Source organism: Anas acuta, chromosome 14, assembly GCF_963932015.1.
Source record: "Anas acuta chromosome 14, bAnaAcu1.1, whole genome shotgun sequence".
In the NCBI taxonomy this organism is placed as follows: Eukaryota; Metazoa; Chordata; class Aves; order Anseriformes; family Anatidae; genus Anas; species Anas acuta.
The window spans coordinates 19,538,290-19,556,993 of NC_088992.1; the positions used below are offsets into that span (position 1 = coordinate 19,538,290).

An 18,704-nucleotide genomic window follows, 5' to 3' on the forward strand; every position below is an offset into this window, starting at 1 on the left:
GTGGTGGAAGGTCCTTTTCAAACTATAAATTGAAAGGACTAGATAGATTGGGAACTTGGTCATTGCACAGGAAGTGAGCTGTTACTCCAAGTCTGAAATGTTAGTGTATGTTAGTGTATGTACCAAGTGGGCTGAGGAGATGGCTGAAGAAACAAACAAGATAGGATATATGAGCTGGAATAATCATTTCTTGGGACCAGGTGCAAGCTTACCTACGAAAACTGAAAAGCCAAATGGTTGCATATTCAGTCTTTTCTTCCATTGACTCTATTTTAAATGTGAATTGACCACAGACTTCCCCAGTTTGTGTTTGTGCCTTTGTATCATGGGTGGAGTTGAGGCAGATTAAGTCCAACAGCAGACTCTGAAAGGGATGGGAAATATTTCAGAATTTAGAGTTGGTCTCATACTGTTCGTATTAACTGTTCTCTCCAGAATTCTTTAAATGTGAGTGGGAGTTCCACTCACTCAGTTTCCAGATAACATTTTTCTTTTAACTGACTGTCACTTTTGTTTTCTTTTGTGAAAACTAAGAGAGAATGTAGAACAGTTCAGACAACCTAAAGACACTCTTGTAAAGCCTTTTTTTTTTGCAACAACTATTTTTGCAGAGAGCTGCAGAGGTGCATTCAAAGCTGAATTCATTTTTAAACAAATTGATATAAAAATTTCCACCCCATGACTATGCTGTTTGATGCTGTCAGTTGCTGTGTAGTCAGTCATAGATCAGAATTTTTACAGTCTGATTAACTCGAACTTTGCAGGCAGACTTTTACAAGTTAGTTCACAGAGAAACGTGGCTGGGGAATTGAAAGTGCTAAGCTTAAATTGCCAGAATGGGATATAGCCCTAGTAACCTCCTCCCTGCATGGGAGGAGGATGCAGAACTAACCAAGCAAATAAGAAAGATGACATCTTTCATCATGTATTTGTGAGTCCTGACAAGGTTCTCTGCAAGGATGCAGGTGGGGAAAAAAGTCTGCTAATATTTATTCAGGCATTAAGGGTTAAAATGAACATACTTAAATCTTACAGCTGCAGCTTGCTGCTATGCTGCTGTTTTAAATGAGGAATGAAATATACAATTTCAATTTTTGTTAGAAAGACACAGTTTTGTGTTTGCAGAACTGTCAAAGCCATGGCAAGTTTTACAGACTGTAGTGAACAATTTAAAGGTGATATAATGCTCTCTGAACAGTATAACTGGCTACTCAGTAAAGTGGCCAGATGTTGCTTAATATAATTTAGCTTCGTGTTATTTTTTTGAGAAGTCGAGATGCTAGCAAGTGTGTTCCAGACAGAGAGGGATTCTTAGTAACTTTTTTTTTTCTAAGGCATGTTTATTTTGTTTTCTGTGCTGCCATTTCAAAACAGGTTTAAAGAATGTCCTCCTGTTGAAAAGGCAGCAATGCTTTCTTCCCCCTGAGAAAACATCTCTATGTGCTCTCCAGAGAACCTAGATAAATTACACCCTTCCTCTCAAGGCCTGTCCCGTGGTGTCTAATAGGGAGTTACCTGATCATGTACAGAATGCAAAACCAAAATGTGACAGTGGGGCAGCGCCAAGTGTACTCACTTCTAGAACTGAAGTCAATGTTGCCTGCTTTCACTGTTTTCAAAGCAGGTAATGACCAGGTACCAGCATTGGCACCTTCAGAGCTGATTCATATGGGTGTGAATTGTTCAGACAAAACACCACCATCCCATAGCTCTAGTATGAGCTCAAAAAAGAACTTTATAGTGGGAGTCTAAAAAATGAAATCTTTGTGGACCAGGTGTTGGCCAGAAGTGATTTGGAATGGTGAATCCAAAACCTGTTATATCTAATTCCTTATGTGGTCAGTAAAATGGGTTTTCACATGTTCTTTGTAAATAAGCAGCATTACATTGAAGAAGAATGACTCCACAGTTTTCCACAACAGTCTGTCTGGAAAGCCTTAAATGTCCTCCAAGAGTGTGGATAAAGAAAAGATACTGATGTTAATGAAGTAACTCCAAGAACAATATGAAAGCACATCTTTCAATGAAATTTCTTTTAAATCTCCTACATTTCTGCCTTCCAACCAACAATATGATGTAAGCTTTGGGCAAAATACTGTCCTGTTTTCTAGACAGCAGAATAGAACTATTAAGTATGTGATAGACAACGTTTGAATATGCCAAGTATGTATTATATCCTGAAATATTTATACTGGAGCAGCATCACTAAGTCCTTGTTGTGTCTTGTGCTTTTTATGAGGATTATTTCTCAGATCTTCAGGAATTATGGGATAATGTTACTGGGAATAATGTTACTCTGAAAAACAATCGTTCATCTTTATAAAGAAAAGAGAGAGCAAAATAGGTCAGAAGTGTATTTTATTTAATTGTATCGTTGCATATTTTTCAGTACACTGGAAAATGTGCTTTAATGCCTTAAGCAATCTTTTTGCTGGTTCTCTTGTAGGTTACACCAGAAGCAGTAGAGAGCTGGAATAAACAAACCAAAAATTTGGTTGAACAGACCAGTTAAAGCTTCAATGTCATAAATGAAAATCCCTGTTAGCTGGCTCACAGAACCCATCCTTTACTGAAGTACATGTACCCTTTAGTAGAACATATCTGAAAAATAAGCTGAATGGTTTAATCTACTCAGAAACACATTGTGTTGCTAGACTTAGCAATCACCAACTCCAAGTTAGTATTGGGTTTTAAGACAGATGATTATTCTCCAAAAGCAGTAAATGATTGACAGTATTTCTTTCAAGGATGGTGAGAGTCCTTTCCTGACTCAGACAGTAATTTACTTGTGGATAGCAGCTACTGAAAACATACTCAGGCATATGTAGTTGACACAAATACAAGTCACAATTCCGGAAGAGTTATCAAGCATTATGATTTCTGATTCTCAAAAAGTCTATCTTTTACAAGTTTTACTAAATAAATATGGTCAAAGACACAGTAACTCAGGAATAGCTCAAGTTCAACACTCCAATGTTTTACAGCTGAAACACTGTGTCTAGGAAACAAAACATATTACAAGTTTATTAAAAATATGTAATTTTTGTTCATCTAATTTTCAATTAAACCTGCGTAAAACTTTAGATGATCTAGACTGAAAGGGAAAGTTCATTAACAGCTTTGCTGTATTTCTTCTATTTTTTTTTCTGAACTCAAAATTTTGATGCTGTAGATCTTATCTAGATTATTTTGTTAAAAAAAAAAGTTGAGAACTCACCTCCACTAGTTTTCCTCCAGCAATCTCTGCAGTGTGATGATAGTTGGGAAAATCAGCTACTACTTTTCCCCCTTCCATTTTAACAGTTGCCTGTAATAGAGAGAAGTTTAATATTCTCTGGGCCTATTGGCATTTATTTTATCAGACACTGTAAGCGTCTGTGCACCTGATGGTTAAAGTTTTTCCTTTAATAAAAGTAAAACTTGTCTATTATATAAACAGCTTAATGATAAAGACTAAAATCCTTGTGCTTTAGTTCCTAAATATAAGCATCCATAATTTATTAAATAGAAAAATATTCAAGTAACAATACATTCAAGTTCCATATTTACACAATAAATCATAAATAATGTTCACTCATAGCTCTAAAGATAGTCTTACTGCAGACTGTGTTCTCAGTCAACATTTTACGTGGTTCTTCTATTTTGTCAGTAAAAAGTGAAATTGTATGAGTTATTTTTAAAGTAGTGTTTTCATATACTGATAACCTGCCTGCAAGCAGCACAAAAGTCACTGTGGGCTAGTGATGTTAATCTTCACCCTGGATCCTGAGTTTCATGCCTTTAACTACACTAGAGTTCACCTATATCATTTAAGTATAGATGAAGATGACTGTACAGTCTGCAGTCACACCTTTATACTATAACGTGTCAGTTGCTATACTTCCAGCAAGTTCCTGAGGAAGGGAAATGGAGAAGGATGTGCTGGTCTCTTCTCCCTGGTAACTGATGGCAGAACACAAGGGAATGGCACAAAAGTTGTGACAGGATAAGTTTGGACTGGACATTAGGAATAAATTATTTATCATGAGGGTGGTCAAACACTGAAACAAGCTTCCTAGCAAGGTGGTTGATGCCCCATGCCTGTCCATGGTTAAGATGTATTTAGACAATGCCCTTGATGCTTTAACTTTTGGTTAGCCCTGAAGTGCTGAGGCAGTTGCACTTGATAATCTTTGAAGGTCCCTTCCAAGTGAACTACTCTATTCTAAGAGCTACTTCTGTATGGGAGGAGCATGCCAGGATGTTAATATGAAGATTACAAATGCTCCAACATTTCATCGGACTACCAAAACTAGCTTTGCAGAACTAGCTATGCAGTTCTATCAGAAAATTAGTCTTGCCTCTATAACTAGTCAGCCTTTCCTGCGCTTTTAGTAATAAAGACAGATCAGCCAGTCATATTTAGAAAGCAAAAAAGTAACGTGCAAAGTGAAGAGGGGACTTTTTTTTTTTTTAATAATTGTGTTTTACCAGATACAAGGAAAGCCTTACTAATTTATATATTGGTTAGTGACTCTGTGCTGAAAGGCAGTGGTTTCTCTGCTGAGTCGTTTACCCTGCATTCATCTTTGGCTACTTAATAGGATTTGGGATGCCAAAGTGCTCAAGAAGAAGATAAAATTTATAATATTTCAAAATTGTGAAGTTTGCAATAAATTGACCAAATAGAATTATGTTTTCTTCCATACACTTCATAAAGGTTTCTCAAAGGCAATGACATTTTTTTTTTTTCTCTCAGAATCAGAAAGGTATGACTGATACAGCATTCTGGAAATCATGCAATACTCTTACTGTTCTCATTTTGTCACAGGTCCCTGAAAAAAATTGCTGGTTTTCATGTCTCTTCAATATAAAGCATTTATCCAGGAATCTGTTGTATGGTTCCGGACACCTCACAACTGCTGAGTTTAGTTGTCCCAAACTATCCCTTCTAATGGAAGAGACGTGAATAAGGTAATAAAAGAACTGTTTTACAGCAGGTTCTGTATCAAGATTTTTTTTGTCCATGATAGGATCAGCTCAAGGTTGCACAGTCTCCCTTATCACTAAAGACTGTTCATGTTGCAAGTTGCTCTGTACTTCCAATAGTACGGAGAATAGAGAGGTGTTTTTTTCCCCTTCACTTTATGCAGTCCTTTGTTTAAGGCTCAGCACAGGTGACTTTAAAAGGGAAGCACTGCTGTCAGGCACAGGCAGAGCTAAGGATCACAGCACTCCTCATAGAGTGTGCTCCAGTTGCTGCATGGTGCTGGACAATAAAGACAGCTGTCAACCAGCTTGTTAGAATTTTAATTAACATTATGATTGCTTCAGCTACACCACCAGTAGGATGCTCATCACTCTGCCCTTGGTCTTTACTAGTAAATACAATGTTGAAGCTCTAGTGCTCATTAAAATCAGCTTTAGATGTTTTACTAGGGTCATCAAGAAATGGGGAAAAAATATGCATCCTTGGGACAGATTTGATTTTCACCCTACATTCAAAACAAAACAAAAAGCAACTGGGACAGCATAGAACTCGAGAGAAATTAATTTACCTTGAACTTTTTACCACCCATTGTCTCCATGTCTGCTTCCTTGCCAATAGTGAATGTATTAGTTGTGGTGCGACCTCCTGGGAAATGCTGTGTCCAGGTGAAGTCATTTCCATTCTGCACCACCTCAGTGATTATTTTACAATTCCTTCCCATCTCAACCTTCTCACCGGGAAGACCTTAAGAAATAGAAAAATACAGTTTATCAAATAAAATATCCTATCTGTATTGGAATTGAAGCATGTTAATAGCGTGTTTGTTGTCAGACATTGATGTTTGAACATCTGATTTGTGTTTTTATTTTGTTGTTGTTGTTGCTGTTTGTTTTACAGCAGTATCAAAGCTGAGTTTAAATTATTTACATAAAGGAAGGTACAGGGACATCAATGCATTTGCTAAAAGAATAGGTTTTAGTCTGGCTTTCTTTTCCCTTAGAAAGGATACACAATAAACATATATCTGCATGATATAAATATGTTCACATCTTTCTTTCTACTTGGGCTACATGTGCAGATACATGGAATTTCATGTCTATAAACTTCTGCCTCTGCTATACAACTGGGCATTTCTATTTACTATTGTATTTAGTAAAGTATATTTACTTTGTAAATAAATGAACACAAGCATTGAACTTTTGCACACAGGTCATGGTGTTCCTAAGAGATTTTACAGGGGTAATCTGTCTCTGAAATGGGCTTACACAGTCTTCTGAAAGGGTTCACAGAAACCTATTACTGTAAAAGATTTTGACAAGTACTTTCATACTTAAAACTTTGCTTCCACCAATGAATACTTAGAACAAAAAAGGTGATCTTCATGATTATTATACTGCAAACATCTCTGCCCTTCATTCTGCTGCCATGGAAAAGGAATAACTGCTTCTGTACAATGGGACTATTTCCTGTGGCTAATAGTGCTTCTTATAAGAATGAAAACTGAATCTTCTTGCTGAAGTGCTGAACACTCCTACCAAGACTGGTATTTCCTGTTGATCTCTTGATATTTCAATAAAAAGCCCTTTTAAAAAAGTATTTCTAACTAATTTATAATCTTCAAGACTTACGCACCGAGACATACTTACCAATTGCCTTCACAAAGTCATCGTAGTTCTCATCGCTTTCAAATTCATATTTGCCCGTGAATGCCATGTTGCCCTGGAGATGTGGCTGGTAGTGCAGGATAGCCACTGAAACAAAGAAGAATTGGTAAGTGCAGATGGCCTGAGGCCCTCATTTTTATAAGCCAACCCAAGCTGTTCAGCCCACCTGTACTCACGCCCCTAGGAAATATACTTTTATGATCTATGTGAGTCACTAACATGGATGCCGTTGACCTATCTGAAAAGGGCCATAATTCAATTAAAGATCCTTGACAGTAATCTGGAGATCAGCAGAAATGAAGGGCAAAAGCTGGGTTTTCTTTTTTGCATATTTGAAGAAAATGATATATATTTCCCTTAAAGATCCCACTGATTTTGCAGAGGTGATGGAATAATGGTAAAATATTTTATGATGAAACAGGGAGAAAACATCTTCAAAGCAGCGTCCTTCGATCACAACCTCGCTTTATTTGGAAGCATATCCTATATTAGTTAATATGTGAAAATAGGAAACAGGCTGCCCAGATTCCTAAGTTATTCTGCTGGGACCTGGGCAATGCCAAGGTTCTGGGTAAACTACTGCACCTGCACATCCTTCCTTATCCCCATATGAAGACAAGAATTATGAAATTTTTTACACTACTTGGATGTAAAGTACATTAGAAGCACTCATGGCACCATGTTCCCATATCTTATATCAGACATCAGGAGATATCAGGAGACAAATCTTGCTTCAAATTGCTTAGCGAATGTTTGCATAAAGTACAAACATTTCAGAAATATATACATGTACTTACTTGGAAAAAGTAGAATCAGCACTCTCATTTCTGTAATATGCTAAAAGTGAGAGTCCATGGGGTAATTTAGAACACATACAAGAGCAGGGTAAGAAATTCCCAGCTACAGTGTGTTGGCATTGCTCCACTGGCTGATGATATAGTCCAACAGTTTTTAATCTGAACAAAAGCCTTCCTAGAATTTATGTGCTAACAGTGTCATAACATTGGAATACACAGAGTATCTGAGGTTTGAGTCAGAAAACGTTACCTGTCTTAGAAAAATCTTTACAGTTTTGAAATGTTTCCTTCCAGGGGCAAAATAAGAGGGATTCCAGAACAACAAACTGACTGGTGGGTTAAGAGTCTGAATCAGGAGAGAAGGAGACTTCTAATAGAAAATAATTTTCTGACCACAAAAAGCTTCAGAATATATTGAGTCAGTTTTGTAAGAGATCATACCTATGGACTTGCCTCATGTTTATTACTTGGAAATTTACATTGTTTATTTTTTTTCTCCCTAGTTCCTCTTCTAAGATCTGGCAGAAAGCAACTTCAAAATCTTACATCTTTGTAAAAATATCTAAAACTTTATCATGGAGATGTGTTTTTGAGGTTGACAGCAGTCCTGTCAAAACTACTGCTTTTGGTACGCGCTCATGGCGGGAAAGCAGTTTTATAGCACAGATGCAGATGCAGAAAGTGAACAAAAGGGAAGCATAAAAAATCATGGTCAATTTGTAAAATAAAAAATGGAACAAATGCCCTAGGAATTACTGCCTTCCCACCCCTAACCCTTCACTCCCCCGATATTTACTCAGCTTTTAATTGTCCCATGCTGTGCAGCGGCTGACTGTATTGTGCTAGCGTTTGTGACGCCACAAAAGCCATACCATCTGCTGTCTGCTTGTCATTAAAATGATGTCTCCTTACTTGAAATAGTAAAAAGCCATATATACCTTTCTTCTGCGAACATTCTCCCTGTTCCATGATCAGCATTCAAGTACTTTTCTCTCATGCCCCTGTGTTTTAATAGTTGTTTTTTTGTATCAGTTACAAATTCATAAGATTCAGGAAAGGAACAGAGAAACTTGCTTTGCAGTCAGTATTACCTTTGGACCTGATTTTAAAGTGCCTGTAAAATGATTTTGACCCTTCTGCCACCATATTTGACACTTATTTTATTTTATTTTATTTTTTTTAATTAGAACTATTTCTGAATAGTTCTTAATCTGAAACTTGTGCAGGAGCAGATAACTGAAAGGGAAACTTCCTTTATCAGCTAGACCCAGGTCCTCAGGCCTCATCTCCATAAAGTAAAATAGCATTAGCATGGAACACAACGAAGTGGCTGCACACGCAGAGACCTCTGTTCCTATTGCCAGGGTAAAGCTAAGTAGTTACCAGTTAAGCTACAACAGTGCTAAACTCTGTGCCATTACAGAGGCAAAAAAAACCCTAGTAATTTCACTCACATAAATTCAAAAATTCCATTTACAGGAAGGTATTATCAACCCCATTCCATACATGGACAAGCTGAAAACTGAAAAAAAAAAAGAAAAAAAAAAAAAAAAGTGACCTATCAGTGCTTATAGTATAGTGAAAAGATGATGTAGTCAGTAAGAAATCCTAGGTCTATGCATAAATCCTGTTTCCAAAGCATGGCACATTAATTTAAACATTCTTATAATAAACAAGCCCTTAGAAGCAAAGGGTGAGAGCTCTGAAGAGCCAATTACTTTCAGTCACCCAAGGGAGTTCTGCAGTTGCTCTACTGATGGGCTGTGAGAATCTTTATTGCTGCTCAGCACAACTGGCTGTGCAAGTCTTTATGTAAGAGACTTGCCTCCTTCACGTGGCTCCGTCTGCTCCACATACTGAAAGGTAACCAGGGTCCTGCCACCGCTGTGCTTTTGGGGAGTGGGCGACCAGTGAGACCATCCTCAGGTTAGCTCAGTTTCGAAGGCCTCTGTCTTGCACTAGGCTCTCAACATTTCAGAGAGACATGCATAACGCCGTAAAGAAGGTAAATGAACTTGAGCCATAAACTCGTCTGTTTACACAGAACTTAATAGGGGACAATGCCATCAGCACAGTAACACCACACAGGCCTTGGAAGATAGATCAAACTGGATAAAGAAAACGGCACAGCTCTCTGAAACAGGAAAAAGATAATCAGATTATATGAACAGTACTTGGGCTTTTATGTTCCCTTTCTTTATAAAGATCAAATTATATTGATAATTATCTTGTGATGTGATATAAAAATGCTGACATATACACAGCTATACAACACTTAGAGCTTGTCTGCAGTGGGAATGTGGTGGGCATAGTGCTGGCATGTAGTACAGGAAATTACAGGTGAATAGTTACTTGGCTGGGTGGGTCATTCTTGCTACACTAAGGAGGAGTTTATTCACCTCCAAGGAGTTGTAATGCTGTGCTGTACATGAGAGTTGCAGAATGTATTAAAAACATCCACATAAAAAATAAAGGTAAGACTGCACAGTGTCAATAACCGTGCTTACTCTGCCTGGCTGCTTGGGATCCAAATCAGTTTAGAACAAGTTGGGAGCAAACATACCATCTGTACCCATCTGTGCAGAGGAATTTCTAATGTGCATTTTGTATTTGCATCCATTTTCTGCTCACTCATTCTGAAATAAATCTCTACTTTAGTTCCTGCCTTTTTGTTATAAAATGTAATGAAATTCAAGACTGCATTGGAGAATGAAGAATTTCATTGAGTAGTCTTTCAAATATTGAGTCAGGACAATATTTATTCCAAGAGTAAAGGTATGGAGGCCTTCTGACTTTACTGAGGTGATGGTTACTTGCACAATTGTTAATGTTAGTCATCCAAGTTCCTCTCAGTTTCAGCTAAAAACTGCATTCATTTAATGACCTTACACTTTGTATTTATAATACTCATGAATTTCCTGCCTCTTCAGAGCTGTAAGCCTGTAAAGTTGCTTTTGCATTCCTCTACAGCAGTGCTTCAGCCTTGGTGGGCTGGGCACTTAGCTAAACGGTGCAGAATTACTTAGTTAAACAAACAAACAACAACAACAACACTAACCACAATAAATTAAACCAAAATTATCCACTTTTTTTTTTCCAAAATGTATACATGTATATATACATGTATGCATACATGTATACATCATTACATATGTAATCCATTCCATCTACAGCAATGTGGGTAGCTGCACACTGCTGCAAACGTCCTTGTTTATGTCATGTTTCTACTTAACAGAACTGAGTTGAAATTCAACTGAATTAACAGCTATAACTGAGACCAGTGGAAAAAATGAGAAGCAGTTCCCTCTACACATACAGGGGTGTAAGAAGAAGGAATGAGGTAAGAGCTGTAATGGAGAAAGACAAAAGAATAAAAAGCTCCAGGTGTAAAAGTTAAAAACAGATTTCAGAAAGGTTATTAACTTCAGGGTACCTGGCACTATCAATCATTTTCAGGAGGAAGATGCAGCTGCCCTTTACGTAGGTCAAAGAAAATACCAATATTCTATAGGGGACTGTGCCCTCTGGTGGCCAAATATCTGGTGGCCAAGGCCTGTACGCCAATCAGCGTGTCCTACAGCAAGTCCCTACCTCCCCCCTAAATCCCCCTGACTTCAGTTAAAGCATACCAGGGTTTCTAACTAGCCCAGTGCCACAGCTGAAGCTCCAAGATCAGTCTCCAATCTCCTTGGTCTCTGACTGTTTGAAATGCAAAATCTCCTGCCTGAGCCAGACAATCAGCTCAGTAAGAGTATCAGTACAGTATCAGACAATCAGCTCAGTTAAGTGTATCAGTATTTATAAAAGCAATTATCTTCATGTTTCATTTTGGAACATATTTCTAAATGATAATGATTTCCTAAACACTGGATTATGGCAACACGGAAATACCATATATTATTAGCTTTTGCTTAAGTACATTTTATTGCTATCTGGGCAATCAATAATACGCAGGGCTGCTTCATATAGATTTAATTAAACATTATAGAACACAGGCCAAATGCTTGCTTCCCTGAATTCAGCCTGAATTCTTCAGCTTCACCTACAGCAAAGCTACAACTTCAACACAAACAATTTAATGAATCTAACTTTATATGCAAATGTTATTTGTAGCAGACTAGCATTTATGAACCCCTCTGAGTGGATTCAGCTGTCACAGAAAAACACAAGGGTTTGCATACTAATTTGGAGCCCCACTGTCAGCAGACAGACTGCAAGGGAAGTGGTATAACCTTGTTCTGTGAGACTTAAGGCACACAGGCTTTTTATAATGAGTTTGTCTCATAGAATAAAAAACAAACAAACAAAACACAAAAAGCACAACAAAACACTCACAGTAAAGCTTATCTAACTGATGGTTCTCTAAGGCACCTCTCTAACACCAGCACATAGCAAGCCTCCTATCTAAGTACACATTGACAGCACTATGGGAAGGAATCAAGCCACTAGGTACAATGAGAAGTTATGCAGAAAGGCTCAACAGTGCATTTAAATTTATTAGGATCATGTGAGTTGAAACTGTGTGGCTGTTGCAGACACATAGCATGAGTAAGTTTTCAGGGAAGTAAAACCCTCATTAAAGCTTATACCCAAAGGAAAAATTCATCTAAAGAGAGTAGTTAATTCCCTCTGCCTCCCAAATCAGCTACTTCTGATATGCAAAACAGCTGAGTCTTCAAATGCTGGTAGGAACAGAAGGAACTTTCAGGAACCAAATCAAAGGCCGAGGATACCTCTACTTTCAGAATTTACTTGCCACAGTCATAAATATAACGCCTTTGCATTCTTTTTGTCATGTTGGAGTCACCCTGCCCTTGAATGTCTCCCAACATGCTTTAAAGTTTATTAACCTTTCAGACGTGTAGTATAAAGCCAACTGAGATAATTTAAAGACAAAGTGGAGATAAGGAAAGTAATTCCATTAGTGAATGAACAAGGTTGAGTGACTATCTTTGAAGTGCTTTTAAAACTGGAATGCAGTTGAACAAGGAACAAGGATTCAGAATAAAAGTAGAAGCTCTCCCCTGAAAAGAAATGATCCTTTCAGAATTAATGCTGATCAGGAAAGCTTGTAAATTCCTAATACAGCTGTAGCTGGCAATTATTCAACAACTCTCCACAGAAATGGCTAATGATTATTAATTCCTTTGGTACTCAGAGTAATCATTCATAATAAATTCAGAATGAACTCATTTCGTATTAACGTAATGTGTAATTCCATGGGAGTTGTATTATAATTTTGCCTTAATTAATGGATGCTTAAGAGTATCCATTTAGCGTAGTACTAGGTGTTATTATTCTAAACTCATAAGCAGTAGAAAAGTAATTACCAACAAGATGTGGCTGAATTATTGAAAAGCTAATGCTTGTAAAGACTCCAAACATTTAACAGAAATGCCCTGGCCAGCTCTACAAGATTTCTACAGGTGACTCAGTACCGATGCTGCTCTTGCCCACAAGTGACATTCTGAAAGGTTGAATTTGCCTCACACACACACACACACACAAAAAAAAAAAAAAAGATCCTACTACTATTTGAGGAAGACTCAAATCCTTCAGAAAACTAGTATTTTGGGGACTCGCATAAAGGAAACTTGCATTATTTCCTGCCAAAGCACTGTTATCAGGAAAACCTTCAGTCTGTTTGGACCTCCAGTGAGCAAGATAATTAACTGGTTCAAGCTGGCATAGCTTCTGTAAGAAGTGGTTGGTTCTACTGCCCCTGACTGGTGTTCCTGATCTCTGACTGTTATCTCAATAGGACTGCTGAGGTCTGGTTTTGGACAACTAAAAAGACAGAAAACTAAACTCACCCCCCCAAAAAAAAGTAAGAAAAAAATAACTGATTAGTTTTCAGGTGGTTTTACCAGTTTTCAGCTGATTTTGTTCCCTGAACTGTCTCAGGACGTGGTCATACCCTGCCAGTACAGCAGGAGGTACAAGAGGATGAGAAGACCAAGGGCACCAGCACAATGAACAACATTTAGCCCTTTCATTGGTCTAGAGGTGTCTGCAAACCATGCAGTGATTGAGAGAAGCCTGAGGATATGAAGGCACTGTTTAAATTGTTCAAGTCACCTCTTGCCTTGTGGTGGCACAAGTGTTTATGCAGTAACACAGCAACCAGAGCAAGGGCCTGATCTGAATTAAAAATACCCCAAAATATAAAGCTGTTTTTCAGCTTAATTGGTGCTGTGATCCAGTTACTCAGATGATCACACCAATACCTGTGTTGGCAGAGTGGAAGTATTGGCATGGAGAAGGAAACAAGCTGCTGGGGGAGTATCCACAAAAGGTACATATAGCCACCGAAAAATGTTCATTGCGATCGTGATCTGAGTTACACTTCATTATGCATATTAGGAGAAAAACGAAGGCCATGCTAACAGAGTTAGTGGTACATGTCTAGTCTGGCTTAACTGAACATTTTTTCTGCAAGCTTAAGGCTCAGTATAAATTCTCTGAACTTTGTATCACACATTGGCTTTTCAGAATCTAACACCTAAGCAAATTAAATCTGCACTCCTAAACTCAAAAGCACCCAAACAAGGAACTGGAAGGGATATTTCTGTTATCATTTCAGATTTTTAGAACTGATAGCACTCTATGAAGTGCTTGTCTTTGTTATTTTAGCAGGCAGTTTACTCCCTAGTATGTAAAATTTTTCTTTTAATTTATAGTTTAAATTAATTCATTGTTGTACTAAATCTGTACTTGTGCCAGAACTGCACCTTCTTTCTCTGAGTTTATCCCAAATTTCTTTAGTGAGCACCTTTTTGTTTGTTTGTTTTAGTTAGACTAAAGCAATCAGGCTAAGCCATGCCAAACTCTGTTAAGACAATTCTGAAGTGACGGACTTATTCTTATCATCCTAGTACTCCACTTACCCCAATTTTACTAGGATCTCAAATGTTTTCCAGCTCAACAAGTTTCGCTAGTACACTACCCACCTTTAATAAAAGGCCATTAATGGATATACTAACATAACTTACATAATATACAGTAAGACTGATAGTAGCGACTTCTTTTGAATCTAATTGTTCTTTTCTTTCTTCAGGATTCTTTCTTTTAATAGTTATCTTACATTTATTTTATCAGTTGTATGCAAAACAATGGTAATGGGGACTGACAGTAGAAACAGGAAGGTATCTTTTTTTTAAGTTTTAGTAATGACTTCAACAAAAGACTTGAAGATTTTTGTTATGCCACTTTTGACATATAAAATTTGGAAGTGCACAGTAGAAAAATGACTGGCTCCCATCACTCTGGGTCACACAAACCTGTTAAGCTTCCTTTGAAATATCATCTTTGGACTAAAAGCCACTATGGAACATTTTGTACCTCAACAGTTTTGGTCTAATACAGAGAAGTTTTTAAAAATTGCTAAAACAAGATTATAATTCAGCCTTATCTGCAGTCTTCTGGTAAAAGCAAACTGAGTTAAAGATACTACCTCTATATATTTTTTCGACATACTTATATTGAAAGTCCCTAACACACTGTAAGTATTATTCTAATAAATTAGTATCTGACATTCCTAAAGTAAGGAATCGTTGTAACTACCTCTTCTGACTTTTCTGACCAAAAAATAATAGTCATATCCCCTTTATCTACATAGTTTATATGATGTGTTATAAAGATTTTATTACTTGATAGTATCGATAGTATCTATATGATAGTACTTGCTGACACATCAGAACAACGTAACTTCAAATTGGAACTTATCTTCAAGGTAATCTAGTCTAATTTGGAGGCTTGTCACATGGCTGTGGTCTTCTAAACAATCCTCATTAGGCATCAAAAGGGGGAAAAATGGCTGTATCCCACTGCAAAATGAAGGTGCGCTGTGCCTGCAGTTAATGTTAGCAGGAACTGCTGGCAGGAGGGTAACTGGATGCAGGTTTCTGAAATAGGCTGTCACCACCATACAACACCACCAAAAATAACTTCTTCCTTAGTCACCACATGTTTCAAAGGCATCAGTAATGCCCTGGAATCCCTCTCTGGAATTACAGTTACCCAATGAACTTCTTATGTGATTGTTCAAGTTTTTTCAAATGAGGCTTAGGAGACAGTGGGATAAATGTGGGATGAAACCAGGACCCAGATGTTTCATGAATTTACCCTGCTTCTAGAGTATACACTGGAGTTCTGCCTGAACTCTGTTGGCAGTGGGTTTCTCATGATAGCTGGACAACTTTCTGAAATCAGTCCTAGAACTTCTGCATTTTCATAGGCACTGAACCAGTTCGCTTATTTTACTGTCATTCCTTCTCTCACATCCCTTCTGCAGCTCCCTACATGCTCCACCTAAGAAACCAAGCAACTGACGATTTAGTCTATATGACATTGGTTTAGGTTTTCTTGAAGGCAAGCTCCGTGTAGCATTTCTTAAGTTTACTGAAGTCAATAAAAAACACTATGTAACAGCATGTTTTAATTTCTTCTTTCTGTAGGAAATCTGCTAAGAGCTTCTCTGGTTCTTCACAGACATCATAAAACAATGAATCAGTTTTTAAATGCTAGCTGCTGTATAGATGACAGATTTTCAAAATCTAAAAATTTAATATAATGAACACTAAGAACTGAAGATTCTTAAAAAATGAAAATTATGATGATTTGGCCTTTCTCAATTTCACTCACATTATTGGCTTATTAGCCATAGGCTACTAGCATGCAGCTATGGTTAATAAGGAAGTAAATGATGGACTTTTAACAACAAACGTTATGTAATTAACGTAAGGACACTACTAGTCTTCCTTGCAAGACAATGTATTTCCTTGTGTGAACTAAGAATCTGACAAGAACTGGAGGTGCTAAGTATTTTGCAGCACTTTATCTCTATTAGCTTCACTGCCATATTTACTTAATACAAAATGTTTATTTGCATTGGTAAGGAGATGTTTTTAAAAAGATCATATTTTGAAGCACAAATGCATTTGATTTTTCCATTTGTATCTGTTTTGACTTTATACCATTTATACTCATTAATTCTAAGTAGCGTTTCAAGGAAGAACAAAGACATTAAGGACTGTCTTTTCCTTGTCTTTCCCTTGAATCAATGTGTTGAGAGAGAGTGACAGCAATCTGGAGAGACATGAAAGGATCTCAAATAACACCAGCGATGTCTAGTGTAAATTGCTGCCATATCCCTGGCTATCCTATTTTTACACAGCACAGCTAAAGCTGCTGCCTTAGAAAATACCTGTAACAAAGTGTAGATGCTCAACCACATTATTTCATGCACGCTTCTACAAATCGTGTATATAAAAGTTTATATAAAGCTGGAAGGTTTTTTTTTTTGTTGGAATTATTTTTTACAAGTAAAGCAACTTCTGAAAAATATTTACATGTATATATAATATCACAGTTAATATTGAAACAAACAAACAAACAAACAACACATTTATTTTGTCTTTGCTTTAAAACAAATCCAGTTTAAAAATGTGTGAAATGTCTGATTTCAAATCCATTAGTGATTTATATACAAATGCCATTTTAATAATTGTACCTTGATAATAGTCCCACTCCCTTCATCTTCCTCTAGCTTGGGACATCCGGAGCATTTTCTTTCATACATAGCAGAGTTTGTTTCATGATATGCATGGTGAAAAATGCAGGCTATCAATGAGTCCTGAGCAAGTGCTGAGGAAATAAATGGAAAGAAAAATCTTTTGACTTTGAAAAATGCTGTTTCTTTGGAAAATACCAACATGTTTTCATACTTCTGACATGAAAAAGACTGGTTTTATCTTCCTTATGATTTTGCAGTTTCACAGCTTCCTTATTTTTGTGCATCTTTACTTCTGTAACTTTAGCATTTCTGTATCTGTATCTGGATGGTTACTGAAGCCAATACAGAAAGCAGCTGAACTAAAGAAAGGCCAAATTCCCCACTTGGCCTGCCAGGGGAACTTCCATACTGCAAGGGTTACTCAGAGTTCAGTATGCATGGAATAAACACAGCATACTTTATTAAGCATCCTGCTTTCCAGACTGCTGTTCCCCAGCCCTTCATTATTAAAGCAATAGTACTGTATTTTAAATACAGATTATGTAGTTTGCCCCAGGTCATATGAGATGGGATTAATAGCCAGAAATCCTGATTCTCTGCTGTCTGTTAAAACACTAGGCATCCCTCCATCTTTTAGATATAATGGGTTCTCCAGCACATTGCCCTGTATCTCCACTGATTTTCCTGAAATGTATTAACCTCCACATATTGCACTTGTAAAGCCTGCTGCTTTAATGGTGCACATAAGCCCCATGCACAGTTAAATTTTGCTACTCCTTCAGCTGCGGTTTCTGAATCTGCTAAGGGGAACATGAAAATTAGATTATTATTTTTTTTTGTAAGGTATATCTGCTTTGCAGTTCATCTTCCTTATATTTTAATACCATGTTTACTTGTCCCCTCCCATCTCTTTCAGTCTCTCAAGCTTTTCCTCTATTCCCAATTCCTGCGGCTCATCTAAAGAGATGAGTTAGATGGAACAGACAGCTATCTGGTGATGTTATTTACTTCCCTATAAACCAGGCAAAAAAGGATTTTGTTTTAAAATAAAGAATCTCAAAGCCAGACAAGGGAAACCGATATTTGAATATATTTTTATTATGCTAGCATAGTGCTTACAGTGTGCCACAATGAAAAGACTGATGCAAGTTAACTGTGCAAGAACAGAAAGTTTTGAAAAAAGTGATGCAGAGGATACATCTCTCTTCTGGAAAGATAAAAAAAAAAAAAAAAAAAAAAAAAAAAGCTATTTAAAAAGCTATTTTTCTTTGCCAGTAAGTACTTTTTTGGGCTTTAGTTTTGCATTGATGTGTCTGATACACCATAATATGGCACTGAATATTTTACAAAAAGCTAAAACACAGACAATGACATCAATGACATAGTCACAGCAGAGACGTTTAACGACTTCTTCACCTCAGTCTTCAATGCTCATGATGGGCTTCAGGACCCAGGGTGTCTTGGACGGGAGGACCATGATGGTGGGAATGACAAACTCCCAACCAACCCTGAATGTGTGCAGGACTTGCCGCTCCACCTCGATTCATACAAGTCCATGGGTCCAGATGGGATCCATCCCAGGGTGCTTAAAGAGCTGGCTGATGTCATCACAGGACCTCTCTCAATTATTTATCAATGGTCTTGGGAATCTGGAGAGGTCCCAGTAGACTGGAAGCTGGCAAATGTTGTGCCTATTTTCAAGAAGGGTAAGGAAGAAGACCCTAGCAATTACAGGCCTATCAGTCTCATGTAAGTGCTTG

At 37.4% G+C, this 18,704-nt stretch overlaps 1 protein-coding gene and 1 long non-coding RNA gene across 3 annotated transcripts in view; both read right to left on the reverse strand.

Annotated features, from left to right (window-relative positions):
• Nucleotides 1-2,341: 2,341 nt before the first annotated feature.
• On the reverse strand, nt 2,342-6,774 carry FABP6 (fatty acid binding protein 6). The gene is made up of 4 exons (XM_068698225.1): nt 6,616-6,774; nt 5,538-5,713; nt 3,218-3,307; nt 2,342-2,469 (listed from the first exon to the last, which is right to left on the reverse strand). Exons 1-4 carry the CDS (start codon nt 6,680-6,682, stop codon nt 2,416-2,418), a joined length of 387 nt encoding a protein of 128 aa, XP_068554326.1. The 5' UTR covers nt 6,683-6,774; the 3' UTR covers nt 2,342-2,415.
• Nucleotides 6,775-16,941: 10,167 nt separating this feature from the next.
• Nucleotides 16,942-18,704, reverse strand: part of LOC137864260 (uncharacterized) — a 37,597-nt gene continuing 35,834 nt past the window's right edge. For both annotated transcript variants that reach the window (XR_011101398.1, XR_011101397.1), the window contains exon 6: nt 16,942-17,075. This is a non-coding gene — a long non-coding RNA (uncharacterized lncRNA). The remainder of the gene's footprint in view (nt 17,076-18,704) is intronic.

What these genes read in the sequence shown, in the direction of transcription:
- FABP6 (XM_068698225.1), bottom strand. Translation starts at nt 6,682, where the DNA reads ATGGCATTCACGGGCAAATATGAATTTGAAAGCGATGAGAACTACGAT. An exon ending in TGACTTTGTGAAGGCAATTG is followed by an intron (nt 5,714 to 6,615) that starts GTAAGTATGTCT and finishes CTATTTCTTAAG; the next exon opens with GTCTTCCCGGTGAGAAGGTT. An exon ending in TGGGTGGTAAAAAGTTCAAG is followed by an intron (nt 3,308 to 5,537) that starts GTAAATTAATTT and finishes TCTCTATTACAG; the next exon opens with GCAACTGTTAAAATGGAAGG.